Genomic DNA, 20,860 nt, shown 5'->3' on the forward strand with positions numbered 1-20,860 from the left:
AAGCAGGGATTGAACCTGGGCCCCGGCAGTGAAAGCTCCAAGTCCTAACCACTGGACCGCCAGGGAATTCCCCATTGATTGACTTTTGAATACTGAATCAGCCGTGAACACTTGGAATAAATTCCACTTGGTCATAGTGTATAAACCTTTTTACATATTGCTCGATTCAATTTGCCAGTATTTTATTGAGGATTTTTGCAACTATGTTCATGAGAGATATTGGTTCACAATTTTATTCTTTTGTGTTCTCTATGTCTGGTTTTGGTATCAGGGTAATACTAGCCTCACAAAATTAGTTGGGATTGTTTTCTCCTCTTGTACCTTCTGGGAGATATTATATAAGATTTGTGTTAATTCTTCTTTCTGTGTCTGGTAGGATTATCCAGTGAAACTGTCTGGGCCTGGAGATTTCTTTTTCAAAAACTTTTCAACTGCAGATTCAATTTCTTTGATGGTATAGGACTCTGCAGGTTGTCTGTTTCATTGAGATTGAATTTTGGTAGCTTGTGGTATTTGAGGAATTGATCCATTCTCAGTTGTTGAGTTTATGAACATAAAGTTGTTCACAGCATTCCTTTATTGCCTTTTAAAAAACATGTAAAATACACATAGCATAAAATTTACCATTTTAAAGCAGACAATTCAGTGGCATTTAGTGCATTCACGGTATTGTACCTTCATCACCAGTATTTAGTTCCAGAACATTTTCACCATCCCCAAATGAAACCTCACACCCATTATGTGGGCACACCCCATTTCCCCTCCCCTTAAACCCTTGGGAACCATTAATCTGCTTTCTGTCTCTATGAATTTTCCTATTCTAGGTATTTCATATAAATAGAATCATATAATATATAGCCTTTTTATCAGGCTTTACTTGCTCAGCATAATATTTCTGAGGTTCATCCATGTTGTAGCATATATCATACTCCATTCCTTTTTGTGGCTGAATAACATTCCATTGCATGTTTACATCACATTTTATTTATCCATTAATCTGTTGGTGGACATTTGGGTTGTGAATATTGCTGCTGTGAATATTCTGGTACAAGTTTTTGTTTCAACACCTGTTTTCATTTTTCTTATATGTGTACTTAGAAGTGGAATCACTGGGTCATGTACTAATTCTGTGTTTACCTTTTTGAGGAACTGCCATACTGTATTCCGCAGCATCTGCACTGTTTTTCATTCCTACCACCAATGTGTGAGTGTTCTAACTTCTCCATATCCTTGCCAACATTTGCTATTTTCCATTTTTTTAAAATAAAACCCATCCTAGTGGGTATGAAGTGGCATCTTGTTGTAATTTTAATTTGAATTTCTCTGATGACTTGTGATGTTGAACCTTTTTTAATATGCTTGTTGGCCATATGTATATCTTCTTTGGAGAAATATCTATTCAAGTGCTTTGCCCATTTTTAAATTGAGCCACTTGTCTTTTTCTTGTTTAGTTGTAAGAGTTTTATATATTTTAGATACTTATCAGATATATGATTTATAAATACTTCCCTCATTCGTGAGTTGTCTTTTCACTCTCTTGATATGTCCTTTGAAACACAGAAGGCTTTAATTTAATGAAGTTCATTTATCCATTTTTTCTTTTGTTGCTTATGCTTTTGGTGTACTATCTAAGAAACCATTTCCAAACCCAGGGTTATGAAGATTATCATTATGCTTTCTTCCAAGAATTTTAGCTTTTACACTTAGATATGTGATTCATTTTGAGTTAATTTTTGTATATGGTATGAGGTAAGGATTCAACTGCATTCTTTTGCATGTGGATATCCAGTTTTCCCAGCACCATTTGTTAAAGAGACTTTTCTTTCCTCATTGAGTGCTCTTGACACCTTGTTGAAAATCAGTTGACTACAGATAGATGGTTTCATTTCTGGGCTCTCATTTCTAGTCCATTGATCTGAATGTCTATCCTTATTTCAGTACCATACTGATTCCTGTTCTGATTACTGATTACTGTATTATTGTAGCTTTACAGGAAGTTAGGAAATTGGGAAATATGAGTCCTCCAACTTTTCCTTTTCATGATTGTTTTGGCTATTCTGGGTCCCTTGCAATTTCATATGAATTTTTGGATGGGCTTATCTATTTCTGCAAAAAAAGGCCATTGGGATTTCAGTAGGGATTGCATGAATATGTAGATATGTGTAAAAAATATTACCATTCTAACAATATTAAATCTTCCAATCCATGGACACAGGAGTGTTTCCATTCATTTAGGTCTTCTTTAATTTTTTTTCTGCAATGTTTTGTCATTTTCAATTTGCAAGTCTTACATTTCCTTGGTTAAATTTATACCTAAGTATTTTATTCTTTTTGATGCTATTGTAAAAGAAATTTTCTTAATTTCCTTTTCCGTTGTTTATTGCTAGTGTATAGAAATACAATGGATCTGATTTTGTATTACACAATTTTGCTGAATTTATTAGCTCTAGTATTTTTTTGTGGATTCTTAATGGTTTTATATATATATATATATATATATATATATATATATATATATGTATAATCATGTCATCTGGGAATAAGTAGTTTTCTTCCTTTCCCACTTGGATGTCTTTTATTTCTTTTTCTTGTATAATCACTCTGGCTAGGACTTTCCAGTGCAATGTTGAATAGAAGTGGTGAAAGCTGTCATCTTTGTCATGTTATGATATAAAGGGGAAAGCTTTCAGTCTTTCACCACTGAGTATGATGTTACTTGTGTTTTTTTCCATAAATGACCTCTAACTTCATGATGAAGTTCCCTTCTATCCCTAGTGTATTGGATATTTTTAATCATGAAAGGGTATTGGACTTTATAAAATGTTTTTTTCTGTATCTATTGAGATGATTATATGGTTTTCCTCCTTTCATTCTATTAATATGATGCCTTATATTGATTGATTTTCATGTTGAACCACGCTTGCATTCCTGGGATAAATTACATTCCATCACGGTGTGTAACCCTTTTAATATATAGCTGGATTTGGTATTCTAGTATTTTGTGGAGAATTTTTGCTTTTACATTCAGAAAAGATATTGGTCTATAGTTTTCTTTTTTGGGGGGATGTCTTTGTCTGGCTTGGTATCAAAGTAATGCTGGCCTCATAGAATAAGTAAAGACGTGTTCACTGTTCTTCTATTTCTTTTAAGAGTTTGAGAAAAATTGGTATTATCCATCTTTGAAAGTTTGGCGGAATTTATCAGTGAAGTCATTTATTTGGACATTTATTTGTTGGGTGATTTGTGATTACTGATTTGAGCTCTTTACTTGATATAGGTTTATTCAGATTTTCTGTTTCTTCTTAAGTTTGTTTTGGTAGTTTGTGTATTGCTAGGAATTTATCCATTTCATCCTGGTCACCTATTTTTTTTTTTTTTTTTTTGGCATACAGCAGTTCATTGTATAATACTTTTTATTTTTGAGTTCAGTAATAATGTCTTCACTTTAGTTCTGATTTTAGTAATTGAGTGTTCTCTCCTTCCCATATTCATTCTAGCTAAAATTTGTCAATTTTGTTGATTTAAAAAAATTAACTTTAGGTTTTACTGTTTTTTCCTATTGTTTTTCTAGTTGTCTATTTTATCTCTACTGTAATTTTTACTATTTCCTAACTTTTGCTAGCTTCGGGTTTCATTTGCTTTTCTTTTTCTAGTTCATTAAGATGTACAGTTAGATTACCAATTTGAGATCTTTCTTCTTTCTTAATGCAGGCATTGACACCTATAAATTTCCCTCTGAGCACTGCTTTTGCTACATCCCATACATTTTGTTATATTGTATTTTCATTTCCTTTCCTCTCAAAGATTTTTCCAATTACCCTTGTAATTTCTTCTTTGACTTACTGGTTGTTTAACCCCATATTATATTTTTAATAGCTCTAGTAATAGCTTCTGTTTCATTCCTGAAATTGGTGACATATCTTTTCTCTATCTTTCTCAGTCTTGCATAGAAGTTTATCAATCTTATTGATTTTTTAAATGAAGCACCTTTTTGTTTCATTGATATTCTCTCTTGTTTTACTGTTTTCAATTTTATTTATTTCCTTCCTTCTGCTTGCTTTGGATTTACCTTGCTCTTCTTTTTGTAGTTTCTTGAGATATCTATTTAGATTATTGGTTTGAGAACCTTTTTACTTTTTTTAAAAATGTTTTTCATTTTTATTTTTATTAAATTTATTTATTTCACTTATTTATTTTTGGCTACGTTGGGTCTTCGTTGCTGTGCGTGGGCTTTCTCTAGTTGCTGCGAGCAGGGGCTACTCTCCATTGCGGTGCGTGGGCTTCTCATTGCGGTGACTTCTCTTGTTGAGGAGCACGGGCCCTAGGCGCATGTGCTTCAGTAGTTGTGGCACACGGGCTCAGTAGTTGTGGCCCACGGGCTCTAGAGTGCAGGCTCAGTAGCTGTGGTGCACAGGCTTTGTTGCTCCACGGCATATGGGATCTTCCCGGACCAGGGCTCGAACCCGTGTCCCCTGCATTGGCAAGCAGATTCTTAACCACCACGCCACCAGGGAAGCCCGAGAACGTTTTTTCTAATGTTAGCATTTAGCAGTATAAATGTCACTCTCAGTACTACCTTACCTGTCCCACATATTTTGATAAGTTGTATTTTTATACAGAAAAAAATTTAAGATACCTATTACATCATAGAATTTTCAGTACCTAGGCTAATAGCCCCTAGTTTCCTCAACTGTGGCCCCTCTCCTTTATAACTCTCTTAAATCATGGTACCTAGAACATAGAATTCTGGATTAGTCTGGCCACTGAATAATAGAACAGGAATGCCTGTTCATTCCTTTTTTGTTCATTAATCTATTCATTCATTCATTCAACAAATATTTACTGAATTCCTATACCAGGCATTGTGCTGGTTAGGAATACAGAGATGATTAAGATGGGCATATTCCCTCTTCTCATGGCACTGTCTGGCAGGGAAGAGAAATATTTAAACAAATAATTTCAAGGGTGACCACTATCTCCTATGTTACAGAAAATCCACTGCCATTAACAAAAGCTAGGTTAAAATGCCATTAGTTTTTGGACTTCCCTGGTGGTACAGTGGTTAAGACTCTGCACTCCACTGCAGAGGGTGCGGGTTTGATCCCTGGTCAGGGGAACTAAGATCCCGCATGCTGCACGGCCAAAAAAAAAAAAAGCCATTAGTTTTTGTTTTTTTTTTCAACAAGTTCTGCCATTTTTTTTACCCTACTTTTAAAATCTCTGCTTGTCTTTAAACTAGGATGATCCAAAACTGGTCTGTACCCTACAGGCTGTACCAATTGCTTAAAGCTGACTTCTTTCTGATTGGTTAGGGCTTGGTTAAATATTTTGAATATCCTCCCTGGCCTAACTATGACTGCAAATATCTCTGTCTGCCCCTTTCCATCGACCATTCTTTTAGAATACAATCTGAGCCCGTAACAGAGTAGCACCTTAGATTTGGGTAGACTGATCAACTTTTTAAGAGTTCTCTGTCAGTTAAGCCTTTTGATCCTCACCAAAATGCTGGGCAGTTACAACCCCAACTGACAGATGAGGAAGTAGAGATTCAGAGAGGCTAAGTGACTCTCCCAGTTGGGGAAATTTAAAAAAAAAAAGTATACAAGTTTCTGCACTCCCACCTAAGGCCTTTACTCTTGCCTCAATCTCACGGCCTTTTCATAACTGACCATTAAATATGTTTTAAAGAGGGCAAAGTCCAATTGTATAGGAGATCTGCCTGTCTGAAGCATGATTGTTAGTGGTGATGGTTGGGTATTACCTGGCATGCATGTGTTAGGTTTACAGTAAAGAATGCCTACATTTTATTAACTGTCCTCTTAGATATATTAGTGACTGTCACACCTGAATTACAACAAAGAAGCACTAGAGAAAATTCAATGTGGGCGGCAAAATTCTTTGAAGAATAACTAGTTATAATTGGGGAGTCTGAACACATTTCAGAGTTGCACGTTTAATATGCAGTATGGTTAATTGCACTGTAATTACAGTAGTTTAGAATGGCATGCTAAGTGTTTAATCCTTTTCAGGTTTGCCCTCCAATCAGTGGTCTGCCTTCATTTTCCAGATTGATGAAATCTGCCTCAGAGAAGGGGGTAGGTAACAAGATTGTGCCGATGTGTCTAATCAACTGGGAAAGTTGTAAAATGAATCTTTCCTATCTGGAACTTATATTTAATCATAGTTATGTTCTCTTTATGAATGAGTGTTGATTAGTTAGTTGTAAGAATATGAAAACAATAAGAGCTTTTTTACCCAGATAAGTTATGCTAGAGTCATTATTTGGGTCTGATTGAGTTGATGGGGATATTTACATTACCTCAGCACATAGCTCCACTTAATCTTATTCATAATGTTAATTATATACTCCAAGAGTTACTGTCATGCACTTGTTTGTGGTGTTTACTATTAGGGTTTGTTTGTACATGTGGTGATTGTATGGTTCCCCTCTCTTCCACTGGACTATGCCCCTTTCATAGTTGCAAAAGGCATTTCCACTAAGAGAAACCTGATCTTCAGGAGTTTTTCACACTGATTTGATGACAGCTAATTCAAGGAAGGCAACTCAATTCTGTTTCAGAGAGTTGGTTAACACTATACCATTGAACTGACTTTTAGTCATTTTCTTTTTATTAATTAATTAATTAATTAATTAATGGCTGTGTTGGGTCTTTGTTGCTGCACGTGGGCTTTCTCTAGTTGCTCGAGTGGGGGCTACTCTTCGTTGTGGTGCGCAGGCTTCTCATTGTGGTGGCTTCTCTTTGTTGCAGAGCATGGGCTCCAGACACACGGGCTTCAGTAGTTGTGGCACATGGGCTCAGTAGTTGTGGCTCGCGGGCTCTAGAGCGCAGGCTCAGTAGTTGTGGTGCACGGGCTTAGTTGCTCCGTGGCATGTGGGATCTTCCCAGACCAGGGCTCGAACCTGTGTACCCTGCATTGGCAGGCGGATTCTTAACAACTGCGCCACCAGGGAAGTCCCTTTAGTCGTTTTTTTTACCTTTATGTATTTGCATATGCTTTTTCAGTGTCTGGAGTTTCTTTCGTTGCATATTCCCTGCAAACTGCAGTTCATCTTTCAAGATCTGCCTTGAAATTCCTTTCCTCAAGAAAGCATGCCTTAATTCTACCAAAGAGAGTGAATCATTGCCTCCTTTATCTCGGTTACTGTCTCTGAACATTAATACCATCACAGACCCATCATACGGTACAGGTTTCCCCCTGAGTATTCGAAAGCAGAACATTCCTATGAAACCTTTCCTAAGCTGAAATGGTGGAAGGTAAAAAAGCAGTTACCTTAAGACACATCTTGCTAACGTATGCACAGAATTTATCAAGATAAAGCACAGTTGCTCACAGAGTTCAAAGCTATGGCAACTTGAGGCTAAGATGCTGAGTATAGTTCCCAGGGAAGGAGCTTGACAGTGCCACTTTGCAGCAGCCTGGGGCTTGCTGCAAAACAAACATTGAACACTATTTTTGCCTTTTGCCCCTTCTTAAAAGTGAAACCAGGTCCTAATGTAGGTCTTCTGTAAAAGTGAAGTGTTGTAAAATGAACTTTCGAAAAGTAGTGGATACCTGTATTGCAGCTATCTTTTGATGTGTTTGCTTTAATTAACAGATTGGTGTGTCTGAGAGTGAGGGCCATAGTGTATTCACTTCTCTTATTACCCAGGTCTAACAGTGTCTGCTACATGGCTGGTGTTTAATAATTTCTCAGTGTTGAATGACGTAGATTATTCTTTTTAAAATCTTTTTTTTCATATTTAAAGACTGTTTTTTAGAACAGTTTTAGGTTCACAGCAAAATTGAAAGGAAGGTACAGAGGTTTCTCATGTACCTTCTGTCCCAACATACGCATAGCCTCCCCCATTATTAACATCTCACACCAAAGTGGAATATTTATTACAGCTGATGAATGTTTGCTGACACATTGGAATCACCCAAAGTCCATAGTTTACATTATGGTTTACTCTTGGTGTTGTACATTCTATGGGTTTGGACAAAAGTATAATGACATGTATCCATCATTCTAGTATCATACAGTATCATTCACTGCCCTAGATTTTTAAAAAGTGAGATATAATTGACATATATATTAGTTTTAGGTGTACAACATAATGATTCAATATTTGTATGTATTGCAAAATGATCAACACAATGTCTAGTTAACATCCATTACCATACATAGTTGCAGAATTTTATTTTTTAAATAATTTTTTGAGATACTTACATAGCATAAAATCACTCTTTTAAAGTGTACAATTTTAAAGTGGTTTCTAATATATTCAAAAAGTTGTGGAAATGTCATTCCTATCTAATTTCAGAGCACTTTCATCACTACAAAAAGAAACCTCATCATACCCATTCCTCATTCCCTCCTACCTCCAGCCCTTGGCAACCACTAATCTAATTTTGGTCTCTGATTTGCCATTAGTAGACATTTTATATAAATGGAATCATACAATGTGTGTCTTCTTAGCATAATGTTTTCAAGGTTATCCATGTTATAGCATGTATCAGTACTTCATTCCTGTCCAAATACCATTCAGTCATATGGACATATATTTTGTTTATCCATTTACCAATTGATAGACATTTGGGTTGCTTTTACTTTTTGACTGTTATGAATAATGCTGCTACTAACATTGATATACAAGTTTTTGTGTAAACATATGTTTTTAATTGTCCTGGCTATATACATAGAAGTGAAATTTCTGGGTCATATGGTAACTCTGTTTAACTTTTTGAGGGGCTGCCAAATTGTTTTCCAAAATGGCTACACCATTTTACATTCCCACTGGCAATGTATGAGGGTTCCAATTTCTCCACATATTCCCCAACACTTGTTATTGTCTGTCTTATTGATTACAGCCATCTTAGTGAGCATGAAGTGGTATCTCATCGTGGTTTTGATTTGCATTTACCTAGTGACTAATGATTTTGCACACCTTTTCATGTGCTCATTGGCCATTTTTTTCTTGCCTTTTTTTGATATGACATTCCGACATGTAGTTTTTTGGTATTCTATTTGGCATTCTCTCAGCTTCCTGTTCTACAGTTTGGTGTTTGTCATTAATTTTGGGAAATTCCCAGTCATTATGACTTCAAATATTTCTTAGATTGTTTTCTGTCTTCTCCTGGTATTTCAATCACATGAATATTAAACCTTTGGTAATTGTCCCACATTTCTTGGATACTGTGTTCCTTTGTTTTCATTTTTTTCCTCTTTGCTTTTCAGTTTGGGAAGTTTCTGTTAACATATCTTCAAGCTCATTGATTCTTTCCTCATTTGTGTCCAGTTTGTTCATCAAAGGCATTCTTCATTTCTCCCTTTTTTAAAAAATATTTATTTATTTATTTGGTTGCCCTGCATCTTAGTTGTGGCAGGCGGGCTCCTTAGTTGTGGCATGCAAATTCTTAATTGCAGCATGCATGTGGGACCTAGTTCCCTGACCAGGAATCGAACCTGGGCCCCTTGCATTGGGAGTGTGGAGTTGTAACCACTGCGCCACCAGGGAAGTCCCCATTCTTTATTTCTGTTAAAATATTTTTTATTTCTAGAACTTCTTTTGGAATCTTTCTTAGAGTTTCTGTTTCTGTGCTTACGTTACTCATCTGTTCTTGCACATTGTCCGCTTTTTTCCTTAGATCCCTTAGCATATTATTCATAGTTATTTTAGGTCTGAAATTTTTAAAACTTTGCCATATCCAACTCCAGTTCTGATGATTACTCTGTCTCTTTAAGCTGTGTTTTTTTATCTTTCAGGATGCCTTGTAATTTTTTGTTTAAACCTGTACATGATGTACTGGGTAAAGAGAACTGAAGTAAATAGGCCTCTACTGTGAAGTTTTATGTTTATTTGGCTAGGAATTAGCCTGTGTTTACTGTTTGCTGTAGCCGTAGGTGTCAGAGGCTAAATTTTCCTCTGGTGACCTTGTTTTTGTCTCTTCTGTGTCTTTGGGTTTCTATAAAGACTTCTTCTTAAATAAGGTCTGAGACATGCAGTTCTTTCCATTGTAATCCCCTGTTATTATATAGGAGTCCTATAGATGTAGTGGTAAAGTTTAAGGGGAAGGGATGCATTCTATAGACCTATGATTGGACCTCAGTCTTTTAGCGAACCTGTACCCCTGGGGTGTAACCTTACAAATTATTTCTCAGTTTACTCCCTCTGGTGAGATGAGAAGACTGGAGTTGGTTATTTCCCTTATGCCACATGAAGGGGCTGGTGTTGGGTGTTTTTCTTTCCCTATGTGGGAGACTGGACCAGGCCTCAATTGGGTATTTCCATTCTCTTGGTTGTTAGGCTTTGGTAAAATCTCAGTAAAATAGTTTCTCTTGAAGACAGGCCTTTTTAAGGATAACAGTATTCTCTGGGTATATTTCAAAATGGCTACCATTGTGATTGGAAAAGATACTTGATATGATTTCAATCTTCTTAAATTTGTTAAAACGTTTTGTGGCTAAAAACATGATATATCCTGGAGACACTTGGTCATGTTGTGTAATCCCCGTAATGTTCTGTTGGATTAGCTGCTAATATTTAGTTGTGGACTTTTATATCTATTCACAAGGGTTATTGGTCTATAATTTTCTTTTCTTGTGATGTCTTTATCTGGCTTTGATATCATAGTAATGCTGACTTCATAGAATGAGTTCAGAAGTTTTCCCTTGTTTTCTATTTTTTGAAAGAGTTTAGAAGAATTGGTGTTAATTGTTCTTTAAATATTTGGTAGAATTCACCAGTGAAGGCATCTGGTCCTGGACTTTTCTTCGTTGGAAGGTTTTTGATCACTGATTCAGTCTCTTTACTTGTTATGAGTCTATTGAGATTTTCTATTTCTTCTTCAGTCTACATCATTTGTGTGTTTCTAGAAATTGGTCCATTTCATCTATGTTTTCTAATTTATTGGTGTATAATTATTCATATTATTTTCTTATAATCCTTTTTATTTTTGTAATGTTGGTAATAATGTCTCTACTTTCATTTCTGATTTTATTTTCATCATCTCTCTTTATTAGTTTAGCTAAAGATTTGTCAATTTTGTTGATATTTTCAAAGAAATAACTTGATTTCATTGATTCTATTGTCTTTCTATTGTGTGTTATTGTACTTATCTCCATTCTAATTTTCATTATTTCTTTCCTTCTGCTAACTTTGGGTTTATTTTACTCTTCTTTTCCTATTTTCTCAAGGTGTAAAGTTAGCCCTTTGCAGCTTATAAATTTCCCTGTGAGCACTGCCTTCACTGCACCCCATAAGTTTTGGGGTGTTATATTTTTGTTTTTAATCCTCTCTATGTTCTGATTTCCCTTGTGATTTCTTCTTTGAACCTTTGGTTATTGAAGAGGGTGTTGTTTAATATCTATATATTTGTGAATTTTCCAGTTTTCCTTCTATTACTGATTTCTAATATCATTCCATTATGGTTGAAGAAGATACTTTGTATGATTTGTATGATTTTATGATTTTAATCTTTTAAAGTTTATTGAGACTAAATTCTTGGCTTAACATAATACCTATCCTGGAGAACATTCCACGTGCACTTGAGAAGAATGTGAATTGTGCTCTATAGTTTGGAGTGTTCTATACATGTCTGTTATATCTATTTTGTATGTAGTGTTGTTTAAGCCTTCTCTATCCTTGTTAATCTTCTATCAAAATTTTGTATCCATTATTGAAAGTGAGGTATTGTAGTCTCCAAGTATTATTGTTGAACTGTCTATTTCTCCCTTCAATTCTGTCAATGTTTCCTTCATATATTTTGGAAGTTGTTTGTTTGCTGTATATGTGTTTATAATTGTTATATATTCTTGATGAACTGACACTTTTGTGAATATATAATGTCCTCCTTTGTCTCTTGTAACAGTTTTTGACTTAAGGTCTGTTTGTCTGATATTAGTATAACCACCCCAGTTCTCTTTTGGTTACTATTTACATGGAATATTTTTTCATTGTTTTATTACTTTCACCTATTTGTGTCTTTTTATATTGTTGAGTGTTGAATTTTGTTGTAATCCTTTAATGATTACAACATTAAATAAGAAGTCTGCCATCACTTTTATTGTTGTTCTACTGTATGTAATATGCATTTTTCTTTGGCTGCTTTTAAGACCTGATTGTTATATTTAGTTTTTAACAGTTTGACTATGATATGCCTAGGAGTGGTCCTTGTATTTCTGCTGCACTATTTATAAAGAGACAAATACTAGTAACAACTCAAATGTCTAAGAATTTGAGAATTGCTAAATATTCATTGATATAATGGAGCGGCATTGAGTAAATATGTAGATTATATTGGTACAAGATAAAGTATATATGAAATAATGTTTAGTAAAAAGTAGAATGTATATATATACAAAGATTTGAAAAAGGAAAAATGTTTATACAAGAAACATAAATTTAATAGAGTTATATAAGTAGTTTTTTAAGGTAAAAGTTTTCTTCCTCTGAAAACCTATTTTTTATAACAGATTTTTGAGATATAGTTCACATATCACAAAATTTTCCCATGCAAAGTATACACTTAAAGTGTACAATCTAATGGTTTTGAATATGTTCATGGAGTTGTTCAACCGTCACCACAATCAATTTTAGAAAAAGTTTACCACCCCAGCAAGAAACCCCATACCTTCTAGCAGCCACTTACCATTCCCCCAACACCCACAGTCCTAGACAACCACTGATTAACTTTCTCTCTCTGTGGATTTGCCTGTTCTGGACATTCTATATAAATGGAGTCATACAGTGTCTGGTGTTTTCTGACTGGCTTTTTCACTTAGCATAATGTTTTCAAAGTTTATCCATGGTGTAGCATGTATCAAAACTTTCTTTTTTATTGTTAAGTAATGTTCCAATGTTATCATTTTTATATCATAATTAACATTATAGTAAAGCCTTTTAGGGTAGATTCCCTAATATGGAATTAGTGGATCAGAGGAAATGAACCTTCATTTCCTATTGTATTTCAGTCTTATTTGTCTATATACCTCAAAAGACTACATCAATAATGTGATTTTACATTAAATTCCTGGAAACACAAACAAACATTAAAGAGAAAATCCTTTGATCACTGCTCTCTCCCACTCCACTCCTCACCCCTTGGGCCTCTTTCTCTACTTTCTACCCTTAGAAGCAGCCATTATCCTGAGTTTGGTACATATCCTTTCAACTCATTTTTAAAAAGTCTCTCCTTCCCCTGTCTCTGTCCGTATATGCATATGTATAGACACATTTTAAAGGTTTTAAATTACATGTTATATGGAGGTTAATGAATCCATTGTGATGCCTGCAACATAAATCCCTATGTGCATTATTAAATAGAACAAAAACTAATTATTATCACCTCTATCCTTTCCATTAATATTCATATCATATAAATAAACCATGGTGTAATGGGAGATCTGAATCCCTATAATTGACTCTAATAGCCATCCTAATAATTCATCCCATGCCCTCAAGATAACACCATACTGTATTTCAGGAGGCTATTTTAATTTCAAGGAAGGTAAACAGGATTAATTTCAAGGGGCTGCAGATTCTGTGTGGGACCAAAGCACTCAATTTGATTATAGATTTGATAATTGATTAACTCATTCTTAAACTCCAAAAGTGGTACCTAAATTACTATATAATGGGAGTAGACAATTAAATCGGCCATTTAAAAAGTGGAACCTTGTGAACTAACCCAAATATTTAACAGGCACTCTGCTGGTATTTGGTTTCATAGGAGAAAATATTTGATTATTTAGTTGTGGAGGAGGACTCTGGCATTATTCAGCAGTCAGAGTGACTGATCAGTTATAACAGGTTTCCTGGCTGCAGTATGAAAGCTAGATGGCCATGATTTGTTACTCAAATCTCTTGATTTTTTTTTTTCTGGAAATGATTTCTCTTTATACAAAATACCTGGTGGCAGCACATATCATTCATATTTTCATGTAGTTGAGTCTGAATTTCTCATGTTTCCTGGGCCGCCTTTAAACTCTGAGGATTAAGATACCATCTCAGGTAAACTTAAGGCAAAGGCCATTTGGTTATTTTTCTTGGCAGCTGGATCTCCAACTGTCTTAAACTATCTTAAGAAAAACTAGGGAAAGGACTGAATAATAAGACCCCAGGGCTTCCCTGGTGGCGCAGTGGTTAAGAATCCTCCTGCCAGTGCAGGGGACACTGGTTCAATCCTTGGTCCGGGAAGATCCCACATGCCGTGGAGCAACTAAGCCCGTGCGCCACAACTACTGAGCCTGTGCTCTAGAGCCTGCGAGCCACAACTACTGAGCCTGCGTGCCACTACTAATGAAGCCCTCGCACCTAGAGCCCCTGCTCTGCAACAAGAGAAGCCATGGCAAGAGAAGCCTGCGCATCTCAACGAAGAGTAGCCCCTGCTCGCCGTAACTAGAGAAAGCCCGCGCGCAGCAATGAAGACCCAACGCAGCCAGATATAAATAAATAAATTTATAAAAAATAAAAATAAAAAAATAAGACCCCATACCAAAATTATTTTTAAAGTTTCAAAATTTTAATTCACTCTATTTAAAAACACTATGCTGCCTTTTTAGATCACTCTACCACTGAATCACTCATGCTAAAATATTATATTGCCTTTTTAGAAGATGAGAAAGCAGTGCTACCATTTTTTTTCCGTTTGTTTTGAATTAGAATTTAGTAGGAATATCAGACAGATACTAGTTGCAGCACTTACCTATATTCTAGCTCCTCTTCCCCATTCATCATGGAGACCTACTCAGTAAATGGAGTTGGGCATTTACATAAAATAGCAAGTGAGGAATGAGCAGAAGCACTGTGCTCGTGTAGAACCCACGCTAAGACCTTTGAGGCAGTGAGAAAAAACAAGATGTGCAGTAAGCCTAATTCAGTTTGGATTTATTTTGTATGCTTAATGATTAGTGTAAAAGAACTGTGCCCATTTTAGCTTATAATTAGCATCCACAACCCCTTTTTCACAGAGCTGTAACCTTAAATTTTTTTTAAAAAAGAACATCTATTATACGTCAGATTCTGGATATGGTGTTTTGTGTATCTTTCTCTCCTTGTTCAACACTTAACAGCTTTTCCGGGAGAGTAGGTATTAGTATTATTACCATTTTTTAGATGAAGTTGAAAGAGGTCAGGAGACTTGACCAAAGACTGGCAACTGGGGGTTGGGGAGAGCCATTTTGAAATCTGGAAGGTCCGCCGCCCCTCTTCTTGTCAGGCTCTAACCCAGAGCTGGGTTTAAACAGCCTAGAAGGCAGTGAAGCGGGACAAATGCTGGGCTTCACTTCACCAGGCTCTGCTGCCAGGGAGATGTGTGACCTTAGGTATTTGGACTGCAGTGGCCTCTACCCTGAAGAGATCATCTTTCCACCGCAAACCAGATGATCCCTGAGGCCTGGCGGTCCACGTGCTGCAGGGCCCAGTTTCGACCGTTTCTCAAACCGGTGTTGCTGGAGGAAGCCCGCTGACTACCACGCCCTCCTTGGAACTTACCAGGCCGGCCTGTTTCAGTATCTGTATGCTTATCAAGGTGCAAAACATATTAACACAGAGCCTGGCCTTTCTTGCACCTAGGTTTCCCCACACCGCCCCCAGAGTCCACTGTACGAGAATTGGGGAAGAATCCTGGGTGCTTATTGCTAATTACATCTCTCTCGTGGAGAGAGGCTCTTGACAGCGTTCAAAGTGGGGTTCTCGTAGACTCTGCAGACCCAGGGCAGGTTTTCTCCGGAACGCGCGTCCGGGTGTCCGCGGCGGGGTGGAGGCGGAGAAGAGGGTGCAGGAGGTAGCCACAGCGAACTCGCGCAGCCCCGCACGTCGCCCTCCCCCTGCGCATCCTGCGGCGCCGGCCTCCGCGGAGGAAGCTGAGGCACAGCGGCGGGCCGCAGGCTAGGCACGGGTTGCGGGCCCAGGTGCCACCGCGGGTGCTTCCGACGTCCGCACCTCCTGCCCCCGGGCTACCGGCCTGTCCCCGCCCCTCCGCCTGCCTGCAGGTGAAGCAGCCAAGGCCGCTGAGTAGGTGCGTGGGGATGATCTCACCCGCGCGCTCCGCGCCAGGAGGAGGAGGAGCGGGAGCAAATCCAACTTCCGGGTAGTGAAGCCGCAAGCCACCGGCATCTTGCTTTTTCTTCCCCCCTCCCCCCACTGTACCCCTCGCCTCTCCCTCCTTTCTTTTTATTCCCGGCCCCACCTGCCAAAATGAACAGCTCGGACGAGGAGAAGCAGCTGCAGCTCATCTCCAGTCTGAAGGAGCAAGGTAGGCGGGCGTGTGGCCGCCAGGTGCGGGCAGCCGCGGCCCATGGGTGGGGACGGCTCCAGGGCGCTGGCTTGGCGGTGGTGGAAGCTGGGCGGGAGGGGTTGCGGCCGTCGTAGTCACCCCCAGTAGCTCCGTCACCCGTGGAGAAGCATTCTTCGCGCCCCGCGCGCTTTGGCGAGCTCGGGGCGGAGGGTAACGTGCTTTGCTTGTGCCTGGGAGTGTCGTGCCCGGCAGGGCGGGGAGCGCTACCCGTTGGTCGCTTTAGCCGGCCATGGGGGTTGAGGGGAAGGGCGAAGGATTTGGCGGGGACAAGGTCCCACGGTACCACCGTACACGCGGGGGAAGCGAGTGGGGCTGATAATTTTGGAGAGGCGGCGGTTTAGGCAGCTCTGCCGGCCTCGCTCCCTGGCCTTGGCCCCCCCTTGCACGTTGGCGCCTGCGGCGCTGCTTGACAGCCTTTCCGAGCTTTTCATTCTGGTTTGGCCTAGTTCCTCTTTCCTTAGCAGCGAGGATTTGCAGGCCACGGTATGTTTTATCGCTTCCCATTTTTAGCAATTTATTTGTCAGTGAGGCAACACCCTGCCTGTGCGGGGCTTCTTGAATTAGGACTTGGCTCTGGTTCGTAGGAAAGCCATGTACGTGCATTTCTACATTGCCTGGTAGCTAGATAAAGAACTGTTTTAATCTCTTAATAAAGAACTGTTTTAGTCAGTGATTTTCATCACTTAACCACACTTCTGAACAAAGCCAAATTAAGATCATATGTGAACCTAACACTTTTTAAATTTAAAATTATTATTACCCTGACCAAAGGTGGCCTGAGAATATGGGTCAAGAAAGAGAGGAACCATGCAGATTTAGGAAGTAAAAATGTGTAGAACATATGTTTTTCTGAATAACTTGCTTACATGGCCGTATAGTGGAAGGGACCCTGCTCTGTGGCTAATCCTGGTGTTTAATCCCAGCTCTTTCACTTCCCTTGACTTAACTCACCAGCTCTGTGAACTTGGAAGAGTCTGCTCCCTTCCGTGGGTCTTATGGTTAATCAAGCCTGACCTGACTCGGCACAAGAGCTAAAGCAGATGATTTTATGAGGTCTGTCCAGTACTGTGACCTGTTGCTCCTTGAGACCACAAACATACCATTCATAAGGGTATTTTGATCCCTCTGGAGTCCACACTCCTGAGAACAAATCTCAATGTGACTGTTTAGTAACTGTGTGACCTTGGGGAAATTATCAATATTTAACCTCGAAAATGGACAGAACACATTATTCCTCTGTGCTATCTAGCATCTAGAAAGTGCTGGATAAATATTAATGGCTTTTGCCTTCCCAGTACCGTCACCTCCCATCCTAGGTTAGTCTAAGGTCATGAAGTCACAAGAATCAGTGAATCTAGTGGGTGGGCAACATGCCTTTCTGTGGAATTTCTCAAGTGTTTTAGTGAAGGGCTGGATTTTATTAGTATTTTATTCCTAATAACACTACCCCCCTCACCCAACATAAAGACTCTTAATTCATATTCTAGACTGTTGGAGCTTTCATTATTGGTAATATCTGTCAGTAGATACCAGATCTTTTGATGGATGGTCAGTTTTTAAATAATGTTAAAATTTAAAATTTCACTTCTTTTCATGCTGTATATAATTTCAAGGATAATTTAACAGTGCAGATAATCCACAAGTTATTTATATTTGATTTTGGAACACATCTCTGTCTCTGTGTTGGATGTGAGACTTGAGAAAAACGGACGATTCTTAAGTTTCTGGTTCTCCAGTTATGTTGGAAAACAAACAAATCCATGCATTAGTATTTTTAGAGGATATATTTCCTCAGTTTTGGGCATGTTAAAGGCAATAGAACAGACTTTGAAATTTGTGTTTCTTAAAGAGTATACTTTTTTTTTTTTTAGGATATTGAGTCTGGTTACACAGGTGTTGGGGTTTTTATCAGCCCATGGTGTAATTTTTATACATTTCAAAATAGGGGCATTTGTCAGTGGATCATAGACTGTGATAGCAAGTGACTTATTTCAAGAGTATTTAATTGCTATTTAACCTACGGAACTAACTGGGAAGCTAGGGATTTGAAGTGGAAAACCTGGCAACTAGGTGTTTAGGCTTTTACCAATATTATGATCAATTTCATAAGCCGGTGTGTGTGATTTATTTTTAAAAGTAGACAGTACTTTTTACAGCCTGTTAACATTGTGAATAATTCCACTACTATTTAATGTGAACAAGAAGAACCATTATCGATTAAATACTCTGTTTTTCTTTTTTTAGGCTGAGTAAACCTATTCATTTACTCCTTTGACAAATACCAGGTACCTGTCATAAGTGGGGCCCATGTCCTGGGCACTGGGGGAAGAGATGGTGAACCAGACAGACAAGTTTATTGTCTAGTAGACAGTCATTAATCAAATAATCATACAAATCAGTTTGTACAATTAAAATTTGTTTTTCTAGGATATATTCTTAGAAATGGAATTGTTGGCTTAGAGGGCATATACATATAAAGTTTTGCTAGGCATTGCAAAAGTGCCCCCCTCCCCAGATGGCTGTATCAGTTCACATTCCCCCCAGAAGTGTCCATTTTCCCATGCATTGGTCAACAGTGACCAACAGCAGTCTTTACTAATTTGACAGCCTGACAGGTTGCTTAATTTTTGCCAATCTGATGAAGAAAAATGGTACCTTTAAAAAATTTGTTTGACCTGGTTATTAGTGAGGTTTGAAATCTTTTTACATGTTTATTGGTCATTTAGGTTTCATCATATCATTTCTTCCCTAGTGTATTTTAAGTCTAAAATTTGAACCCATTCCGCAGGAGGGTGTTCAGAAAGAAGGTTGCCATCAACTCTAAATGGCAAAGCTGACAGCAGCCTTCCCTAATGTGAAGTCTTTAGTGGTGTGGTGAATAAGGTTGCTTTTGACAAAAGTTGTGAAATGTAATGACGGAGTCTGTCATAATATGAACAATCTCTAATTTATACTTAACATTCCCTAAGCTCTATGTCTTATAAATCACACCCACTTCTGAATTACTTCAAAACATTGTATGTTCCCTTCTAGTGAATGGTATAATTAGTTATATTATGTCTTTCTAGAAAGTTATATTATGTCCCTTTAAAAAAAATTAGCCAGTGTGCGATTGCTTATGTTCAAGCAGATGTTGAGGTAATGAGGTAATTCTCCTTTTGTCTTTTTTGTGGCTTTATTTTATTGGACTGATTGACATCTTTAATGCACTGAGAAATGGCAACTTGCGATACTATTTCCAATGCATATTTCCTAGCTTACTAAAGTGGACATTTTCCTTACAAAACATAATACAATGTTCAGAATTCTGTTGGGAAATGATAGACTTAGCTCAGCATTTGTTTAAGGTACATGATTTTCTTTGTATTTCTTTCAGCCCACATGCATTGAATATTCATAGCCAGGCACTGTGCTAGGCCTCAGAGATATAGAGATGGAAAAAACCTTGTCCCTGCTGGTGAGGAGTTCCTAGTTTAGAGATGGTGGTAGAGTGTCTAACTGGCCTCATTTGGGTCATGTGTTTAAAGTCCTTTGGCCAGCGAAGGGCAGGGCACCTTGATTGGCAGCCTCCACAAAGACCAATGGATTGGAGTAGTCCAAAAAAGAATGGTGTGCCACTACCAGAGGGGGATGCGGGCTAGGAAGACACAAACAGCAGATGTCCACTAAACTGTCATCATCATAATGCTATGTCATTTGGCTCTTGTTGAGGAAGGTTTGAAGAGAATGATTGCCACTTAGCAAAAAGGATGTTCTAATGTAAGACCAAAACAACAACAACAAACAAATAAAAGTTATGGGCTATTCTTGGACTGACACTATTTAAAATGGTAAGATAATTCGTTTTAAAGCAAGGTAACCTTCTTTCATCTTGAGAGTTGGTATCATTTTCTTCAAGATTATTGAGCTAGTGCTTAAGGTACACATGGAAATTAAGTTTATTCTTAGAACAGAGTTAGTAATTAAAAGAGGCTTCCAGTGTTCCCTTGGCTTCCAGGCTAGAAAGTAGCTAGAGCATTATTTTGACAAAAGGGTCTGAAACTGTTGTCTACCACAATGACCCTATTTATCTGGAAAAGCTGAAGCATTGTCAATCTCGGGTCCATACAAAGTCAGTCAGTAGAAAGCCGTTTGGGACTAAATGGTTGCCTTGGTGTCAGGTGCAAACTTGGCTTTACACCACTATTTTCCAAGTGTGGTCCAGGGACCAACTGTATCTGAACAGCCAGGGTACATATGTACTTACTTAGTTACCTCTGAAAAGGCTGGTAAATTTATATTTCTTCATCTGGTTACATTTTTGTAAGATTTATATTTAAAATTTTTTGCTTTTAGAACAAAGTATTACATGGATTGAGAAAACTGCACAGGATACAAATGAACATCTCAGTGAATTATTTTTAAAAAGCAAGTATGTTTCTAACAACGCTTAAATCAGAACATTTCCAGAAGCCCCTTCATAACCCCTCCAATCACTATCACCTTCCTCTTCCCAAAGATATCCAATGCCACTGAAGATAAGTTTTGCAAGTTTCTGAAATTTACATAAACGGAATCATAC

General features: G+C 37.9%; 1 protein-coding gene across 7 annotated transcripts in view; it reads left to right on the top strand.

The window, feature by feature from the left end:
* The first annotated feature begins 15,667 nt into the window (after positions 1-15,667).
* SHTN1 (shootin 1) overlaps positions 15,668-20,860 on the top strand; it is a 102,420-nt gene continuing 97,227 nt past the window's right edge. For 2 of the 7 annotated variants that reach the window (XM_082423412.1, XM_082423411.1), the window contains exon 1: positions 15,676-16,257. Coding sequence is in view for 3 of the 7 variants with exons in the window: in XM_082423411.1 (XP_082279537.1) it covers positions 16,200-16,257 (58 nt within the window). In the remaining 4 variants the exon portion in view is untranslated. Of the gene's footprint in view, positions 16,258-20,634; positions 20,711-20,860 lie in introns of those variants that run through there. The other 5 variants (XM_082423415.1, XM_082423409.1, XM_082423417.1 and 2 more) reach the window with 5 other exon arrangements.

Source organism: Balaenoptera physalus (genome assembly GCF_965194825.1).
Source record: "Balaenoptera physalus genome assembly, chromosome: 14".
In the NCBI taxonomy this organism is placed as follows: Eukaryota; Metazoa; Chordata; class Mammalia; order Artiodactyla; family Balaenopteridae; genus Balaenoptera; species Balaenoptera physalus.